This window comes from Hyalella azteca, unplaced genomic scaffold, assembly GCF_000764305.2.
Source record: "Hyalella azteca isolate HAZT.00-mixed unplaced genomic scaffold, Hazt_2.0.2 contig3976, whole genome shotgun sequence".
NCBI classification, from domain to species: Eukaryota; Metazoa; Arthropoda; class Malacostraca; order Amphipoda; family Hyalellidae; genus Hyalella; species Hyalella azteca.
Window position 1 is genome coordinate 10,074 of NW_025934204.1, and position 8,570 is coordinate 18,643.

The window sequence follows — 8,570 nt, forward strand, 5'->3', positions numbered from 1 at the left end:
TCGCAGTAGGGTCGCCTGCCGAAGACCACCACTGCCCTGGATGTAATGGACCATCATGATTCCTGCTTTCCGGAACGTAGCCTTCAACACTTCAAGCCGTCCGTATCTAGGCCGTGGGTCGAACCAGCCCTCTGTCGAACGGCCACTGGTCGAAGGACGATACATTTTGGAACAGAACTATGCTATCTGAAACAAGAGTATGAATGCCTGTAGAGTTCAGTCAAAGGAGTATAGAAGTCGAAATGCAGAAAAACAAGCTCTGCTGAAAATAGTTGAACTTTTAAAAAACGTTTGTGTACAAGTCAGTATTATTGACGAGGTTCACAAGAAAATTCATACGTTGCGTTCGCAATTTCATCGTGAAATGAATTTCATTGCAAATGAATTCTAGTGCACGTGAATTCCATCTCAATTCCATCATCCTGCTTCTGGATGAGTGACATTATTTTCTTTAGCAGACTGTCAAACAAGTCCACAGGCAGTCTATCACCTATAATTTTGAAAGTATGATGCATTCGCACTGATAATTCTTTGAAAATTTAATTGTGTAAATCGTGTTGTGTAAATCTTTACAGCAGCACACCCGAGAACAATGGCCCAGAGCTGAAATTCGGTTATATCCATCTTCACTGACGTCTTATTAACTGGCATATAACCTTCAAAGCGCGCGGTCTCGAGCTACCGTGTACAAAAGTAGTGTGAACGGTTGTGGGCGGTTGCAGCCAGCGCCTAACCGCCCATGTCGTTGCCCCTAGTGTAAACGGGCCTTTACGCTGCTGGTGGCAGCCTCGTCTGCCACTGCAAAGGTACGAAATAGAGACTGTTATGTCCATGAATATTTGTGCAGTATTCTATGATTATTTTTGGGACATGTTTTGGATCAATTTTATTTAACTATTGATGTGTCATTAGCGTTTTCTATAAAATTTTGATTCACCTCTAAAATTCAGTTTCATTAAGTTGTTCTAACAGCCTACATGTTAATGAATAATTCTAGTTGAATAGAAATATTTGTCTGCACCAAGGGTTTTATACACACCTAACCATAACTCTAACCCTAACCTTACGAGGTTGGCGTTCTTTAGAATGTCCGGTAGTGTAGTTCATTTATTTTCTTGTCCGGTTTTTAAGTACAAACTAATTGTAAGGTGCATAACCGGACTCGATTTTGTCCGGATTTCTAACTCATGTCCGGTAATGTTACCAATCCTGTCCGGCTATTGTTCGAAACTCGTTTATATAAATATATAAACGAGTTTCGAACAATGGCCGGACAGGATTGGTAACATTACCGGCCATGGGTTAGAAATCCGGACAAAATCGAGTCCGGTTATGTACATTACAATTAGTTTGTGCTTAAAAACCGGACCCGAAATTAAATGAACTACACTACCGGACATTCTAAAAAACACAAATCTCGGTAATCTACTTTCGAACGAGTTTTATCCGTAGTCAAGAACAACGAATATAAGAATATATGGCAACCTCGCTCAATTTCGGCGCGCATCAGACCGGCCATCTTTTTAATTATTTACTCATATGGTTCTACTGCAGACGTAGTTTATTTATTAGAAGACACATTTACTTCTTTACATTTTTGTTCGTTCTCTGCATATATAGTATAAAGTTGAAGGCAATGTAATCAAACCATCAACTAAAAAAATTTTCTCGCAATTTTACGTGCGTTACACATAACTCGAATGGTTAACCAATTAATATTGAATATTTTAATCGCATACTAATCGTTTTTTTCCTTTAATTTATAAACGGATTTTTTGTTTGACATCAGTTCCGGTTCGAAACTTCTCTGAGAAGCAGCCTGTTCTCGACGTGCATCAAGCAAGCAGCTTCGCTGACGGGAAATCTATGGATGGTAGCCATAGAGCAACATTTCTTCCAGCAGGTCATAAGCTCAAGTGCTCAGAACATCACATGGCAGGTCGCTGACGCTGCCACGACTCTCTTCGCTTGTGCCCAGGCCACCGTGGACGCTGGTAATTCAATATATCACTTGACAATATGGAATTCCATGTCTGTCATAGTAAATTGTATTATTTTAAATGAGAGAGAAGAATATTATTGGTTTTAGTGGATGTGATTCCAATAAAAATTTGAAGTAGGTAATATAAAAAATAGGTAATTTTCTTTTTGTTTAATTTCAATCCAGGATTAATTAAATCGAACAATAAGAAAATATAAATCCTGGTAAAATCTTTGGTTAATAACAATTATTGCTTAAAATGCATTGTAAACAATTGCTAAATAAAAGTTAAATTATTCACTATGTTATAGCTTCGTGCCATTTATTTTACGTAGCGTTAACCATGCTCTGTATAAACAGCCAAACTGATGTTCAAGTTCAATGGAGGGTCCTGCATGATCGCCATGAATTGTTTCTATAATTCATGGAATGATGCATGCGATGGTGAGACGGTCTATGTCGGATATGATGGTGAGTAACAGTGCTGGCAATATTCATATAATCTCAAATGCTTATGTTAAAATATAATTATAATGTATTTTGGGCGCTTTTAATAGATTTTGATATATTTTGTATACGAAACCGTGTTGAACATTTCCCTAACTAAAGTTACAATCTAAGTAATTAGTCTGATGACTATTGCTAACCATTTAAAGGAATATTTCACTGGAACGACTGAATACCTGAATAGAAATTGTAGAATGCTGGACGAAACAAATTCTGAAAGATCTAACGAGGGCCGAGAAATTTAGTATAAACAAATCGTTGTCATGCAAATCTTAAGCTAGGCTATTGATTTCAAAGTCTTGACAATCCTGAGGAATTCTGCATGATCTTTTTTAATTTATAAAATAGTATTCCAGCGAAATTATTTCACAATGTGCCTTTTTCTCTAAAATATAAATGCGTTCTGGATTTTTATTCTCATCGGGCTTAGGAGAATTTATTGTTACTTTTAATACATTTTTCTGTACTTATTTGATGTATTAAATCTGGGTTTGAGCGCTGCTATTGCTTGTAAGGCGACATTGAAGTTTCAAATGTTTTTAGACGGCCAAATGGATATATTTCCCATAATTTATTCACAATGAATACTGCATTTAAAACTGAATTATTGCTAATAACACGAGTGAATGAGATGTTTGATAGCCACAATTTAATGCATTCTGCCTCTTTCTCCTCCTTCCCATTCTAACTAAGTTTACGCAATTAGCTGCATTGTTCCTCCTCGCCACCTCCACGAGGGCTTCGTCCCTTCTCTTTAAGTGTCAGTCGCCCCAATAATTTATATATAATTTCAATAATATATCAATAATTCACAGTAATTATTTCTCCTCAGGTAATAGTGGGTGCCTCACTCCTCTTGGCGGGTTCTTGGATGGCCAAAACATAACGAACGATGGAATGTGCTACTCGACGTGTGTTGGAAAGACGGTAACTCTTCAAGGTGAATAAAAGACCGGCAATACAAGATAAAACATATTTATTGTTAAATTTTCATAATGAATAATATTTTTGCAGTTCGCTATAGCAGTTTACAATAAACAAAGAACTGGCGAGTTATATTACATTCCTGATTCACGGAATAAAAACTCGGACCATGCAGTAGGACTGTGAATCTATTGTAATAACAGCATTACGATTTCTTGTGGACTTTCCATAGGCCCGCAATAATTTAATTAGAGTTTTTCACGACGCCAAATTGAACGCAAAGGTGCTTCTAACTTTGTTTTCAATAGTTTTTACAGAAGTGAGACGCCGAAAATAACATTTATGGACCTAATATTTTGCTTAAATAAGGCATTTTTAAAATTAAAAATTATTTGAGATAATTAAGTGGAATCTATGTACGTAAATTCTGATCAATGATCAGCCCTGCAGTTTTCATGTATTCGTTGTTCCTACACATTAACTGTTCAACTTACTAAATACAGGTAATTTACCATATTTTCTAGATGATACTGAAGTAATAGACCCTCTGAGTGATGCAGTATCTTGCATTGGAACAGAAGCAATCCCTCACATCCTCATCGTAGCAGATGGATCTGCGTCAGCGAGCTTCTGTGCGGCAGCGACCACATGTGCGTTGCTTGGACTCGAGCTGGCCCAAGTAGACACGGAGGAGAACCTGAATGCCGTGATGACAGCCGTCGCCACGAAACCTGGTGAGAAAGCAGTAGTATTTGGCTATCTTTTCCAGTTCTGAGGAGGCAATGCAGACATATACTTTGCAAATCTCATGTACGCCTCCAAGATGTATGAACTAAAATGTTTATTGTTTACTTTGTTATTGTGGTACTTTTTATAACGACTATTGTGTACATTTTGGATTTGATCCAATGAATTGAATTGGAAATCGTGAATGAATCATGATTTACTTGAGAATTTTATTGCCAAGAAAGCCCAAATATTTTACGAGCTTTCTCTTTATCATTGATATTTTGGTATTACAGGATGAACTATAATGTCAGTCAAGGGGCGAAAATTTGTTGGTAAACCTCAGCGTGTATAAATGAGGCCGACATTCTTAACGAGAAGTTCTTTTGATCCCACAAATTCTATGTCCGATTCCACCAAAAAACTAAAATCAACAGACGTTCAGGCGCAAGAGCACATTTTCGGATCTAGTTTTATGACAAGATTCTATAAATTTCAAATTCGAATTTTAATTCCGGGTTATATTTTTCAGAGGCACCGGGTTTCTGGGTGAACGTGCGATACATCGACGGCGCTTGGGTCCACATGCCCAGCAGGACTCCCGTGGTCGCTGACATGTGGGATAGTATTCCCGCTGACACCTCCTCTTGCGTGATCATCTTGCAGTCCGGAAAACTATTGACATCGCCGTGTAACACTGCACTTTTCTACATGTGCGTCGACGCCACCAAGACCATCAACCCGTGTCCATCGGCATGATGTTCCACAGCTGCGTTGGGAAGAAGACACTTAATCATGTCAGAGATAAATGACGCTAAACTCGTATAGTAAACAGCTTTGAAAAATGTACTTCATTGTTAGTTTTACGAGCTTGGACTAGGAAAAACCCTGTCAAAATTTGATAAACTAGATGGTATGATTATTATCAGGAAAATTTAATTTTTATTCAAATTAATTGGCCATGGTTGAAATGTTTTTTTTTAAGTTTTTGAGAGATATCCTAATCTGGCTTCCTTGAAATAATTGGACGTATGTAGAAGAAGGTTCAGCCCACGAAACGAGTGGCCATCCATCCGAAACTTTCTTTGTATTTTTTGATCAGTATACCCGAAGAAAATCCTTCTTTGTTTTTGTGTTTAAAATCCAGAATATTTATTAGTGAGCTAAATCTCTTGGATCTCACGATATGCGAGAATAAAGATTCCAGAGCGGAAAGCAAGGTTTTCACATATATTTTAAGAGGTGACCAAGTTTGAATGTTTCCTCTTTGGTTGTATTAAAATATCTATTTCTGATATTTTCATATTTAGAGCTCTTTTTTTGGTTAGATTAAATATTTGTTTTTTTTATGTATCATTATTATAATTCCTAATAATTGTTTAAGAGCGATTGCGTTATTTCAATTTAACACAAAAGCTCTTTTAAGTTGGTTTATTGACAACACAATTTCGTTTTCCTCATCAGGCTCTTGGAATTTGTTTACTTACCGGAAACCTGTTAGTATATTCAGGTCTTCGTTTTCTGAGTTTGTGTTTTCCAGCCTCGACTTGACTAGGAATTCTTTCAGGGTTTTATTTCTTTCGAATGAAATGGTTGGTGGTGAGGGGAAGATAGGTTTGAGGGTCGGTATCTTAATTTACAAATACTCGTGCTTTTTTAAAACCTTCCTCAGTTCATGGTCTGATGTGCTAGGGTTGTTTTTGGTTTAAAGAAAAGTGTACGCTTCAAGGGTTTATTTTCAATTGTATTCCTCTTTTGAAATTCTTTACGTTGCTCCATGAACAGTTATTTGCTATATCCCCTTTACTTTAAATGTTTGTAAAAAGGTAGCACAATTTTTATGAAGTCTGAAACGTTATTACAGTTTCTCTTATGTCTTAAGATTTCGCCTTTTATAAAACCTCTCAAACAGAAGTTAAGGTAGGCGCTAGATGCATTTATGTACTGAAATGTTTCGGTCGGTTTGAAAAAGGTTTTTGTGTCAAGCATGCCGTTCTTCTTAAAGTTTTCTCCCTTATATATCGTGAGATCCAAAAAATTTAGCTCGTGGTCGCTCATTTCAGGAGTGAATTTGATAGACTCGTGGAGTAAATTTAAGTCCTCGTTGAATGAGGGAATTTGAAGTTTACTTGCTTCACTTATGCCCAATTTATCATCTCTGTATCTTCTGTACAGAACTAGTCTTGATATTCTCTCGAGAAATCTGGTCTCTATAGAGTGCATGAATATGTCAGCAACTTCCAGTGAGCATTTAGAACTCTAAGCCACACCAATCTTTTCTTTGTAATAGTTTCCATTGAATTCAAGAAAGTTGTTCTCTAGAACAAGCTTAAGGATATCCCTAAAAACCATCGTGTTAATCATATTTATTTTGTACGGGAAAGTACTCGCGTGGTAAGCTTCCACGTTTGTTATTATCGCCTCATTTAGTGATATGTTTGTATTTATAGATACAACGCCCAGTGATATCAGTAATACGTTCGGGCTCAAATTGATTGTTCCCAACACAGAAGTTCTTGACTGTCCTTTAGGTTTGTTTGCTGTTTCTTTACAATTAGTAATGAAAAGTAGTCCACAAATGCACTTAGTTTTACGCATGGGCCTCCATATGCTGACGTTAATAGGTCTGCCGATGAATGGCTGTCCGGGAGGTATTATCTTGTGTATTTTTGGTAGCATATATATTGTGGGCGTTTTTTATTTCTTCCTTATTTTGTTTCAAGAAATGGTGGGTTTTTTCATTTACCTTTCCTGATTTTTTTAATTCCAGACACTTGAGTTGAACTTTTCCGTATATATCATTAATGGGATTCTCCTCCACTTCTGTATTTTTGTGTATAGTTTTTACATAGTCTTCTCAATTTAGTATTTCAATAGCACGTCATTTATCCGCTGGTTTTATCATTATGTCTTTTCGGGATTGCTGTGTTTGAAGGGCTTCTCTCTCTAAATGGGAGAGATTATTATTCACTTTCTTCCTTGACATTCCCAGGATTTCATATCTAGTTTTTTTGTAAAAGTTTTATAATGAGATATTTTATTTTTCAGTGTGATTCCATACTGATTTTGTGTTAAATGAAGTTATTTTCTTTGTTTTATTGCGGAAGAACCACTTCAAGTTCATAGTTCTACGTAACTTATTCAGTGCTTTGATCAAATTTCAAGCTTTTTGTTTATTGGTTGTTGGAATGAACTACAATCCTTTCGAGAGCAATTCAATTTCGTTTATAGAAAGCTTGATGTTGTACTGATTTTTGGTATATCCTAGGGAAAGGATTAGTAGTTTGTTCCGGCTCTGATTTTATGCCCTTCAAAAAGTTCAGTGTCCTTGCTTATTTTTCTCCTCATTTTATAGATTCTGGCATTTAATCAACTATATCGTGAGCTTCAATGTAAGAGTATTTCGAGGTCAAATCACCTGGCTCCGTTAAATTTTTAATTTTTCACCCTAGTAGAGAATAGCAGATGTAATTATGCGGGTTTGAGGATTGTACGAGTAAATATTGAGGTCAAGTTATGTACAAGGCCTTTTCTTTAAAAAAGGGGGGTTTCGCCTCTGAAAAAATTCGCTTGATGAATGATGTCAATATTATAAAGTTCAAGAAGAATATGAGACTTTTCCCATCGGCATTTCTATCAAATATTACCGAGCCTGACTTAGCAATGAACTCTTTTATGTCAGATATTCAAAAATTTATGATGAATCCTTTCTCATAAAGCTTGTGTCGGTAAGAAAACATAGGCCTCCTTGGGTGTCTACCGAAATTAAACCTGCCATTAAGAAGACGCATAAACTTCTAAAGCTCTCCCGCTCTGGTATTATCTTCGCCGATCGCTCACCATTTACCGGAATGTCCTAAATGCACTAATCAAGATAGTTAACAAACAATTCTACTCCGCCAAAATCATGCAGAGGTCAAATGAGAGGTCGAGAGGTCTATGGAAAATTGTCAACATATTACTTGCAAAAAATGTTGCTAACAAAGGAATGGAATTGTTGAAAAATAACAAGCTAATTTTTGGTAGCGAGGCAGCAATTGAATTTAACAATTATTTTATCTCTGCTTCCAATGACCTCACAAAAAACTTAGGTCCTTTAAACAATGTGACGCATAAAATTCCTTTCTGTGAGGCATCCTGCTTGCTTTTCTCCACTTCTGAACTTGAAATTAAGAATTTTTATGATTGTGCAAGGGCAAGCCACTCCAGATCGATGAAGTTCAGCCAAGAATGTTGCATCTTGTAGCTGACATTGTAGCACCAGTTTTGGCTCATATTTTTAACCTATGCATGTCCGGTGCTGTGTATCCCGATGCACTGAAACGTGTTTTTAAATCCGGTGACCAATGTCTTTAATTATCGTCTAATATCAACCTTACCATTTCTTAACTAGATTTTTGAAAAAATTCTCCATTCTAGACTCACAAATTTT

The 8,570-nt window shown here is 36.5% G+C and overlaps 1 protein-coding gene across 1 annotated transcript; it reads left to right on the forward strand.

Annotated features, from left to right (window-relative positions):
- The first annotated feature begins 766 nt into the window (after nt 1–766).
- On the forward strand, nt 767–4,897 carry LOC108675619. Its single transcript, XM_018163646.2, has 6 exons — nt 767–806; nt 1,790–1,994; nt 2,342–2,452; nt 3,321–3,428; nt 3,991–4,146; nt 4,671–4,897. The coding sequence occupies exons 2-6, from the start codon at nt 1,871–1,873 to the stop codon at nt 4,895–4,897; spliced, it is 726 nt and encodes a 241-aa protein (XP_018019135.1). The 5' UTR covers nt 767–806; nt 1,790–1,870.
- Nucleotides 4,898–8,570: the final 3,673 nt, after the last annotated feature.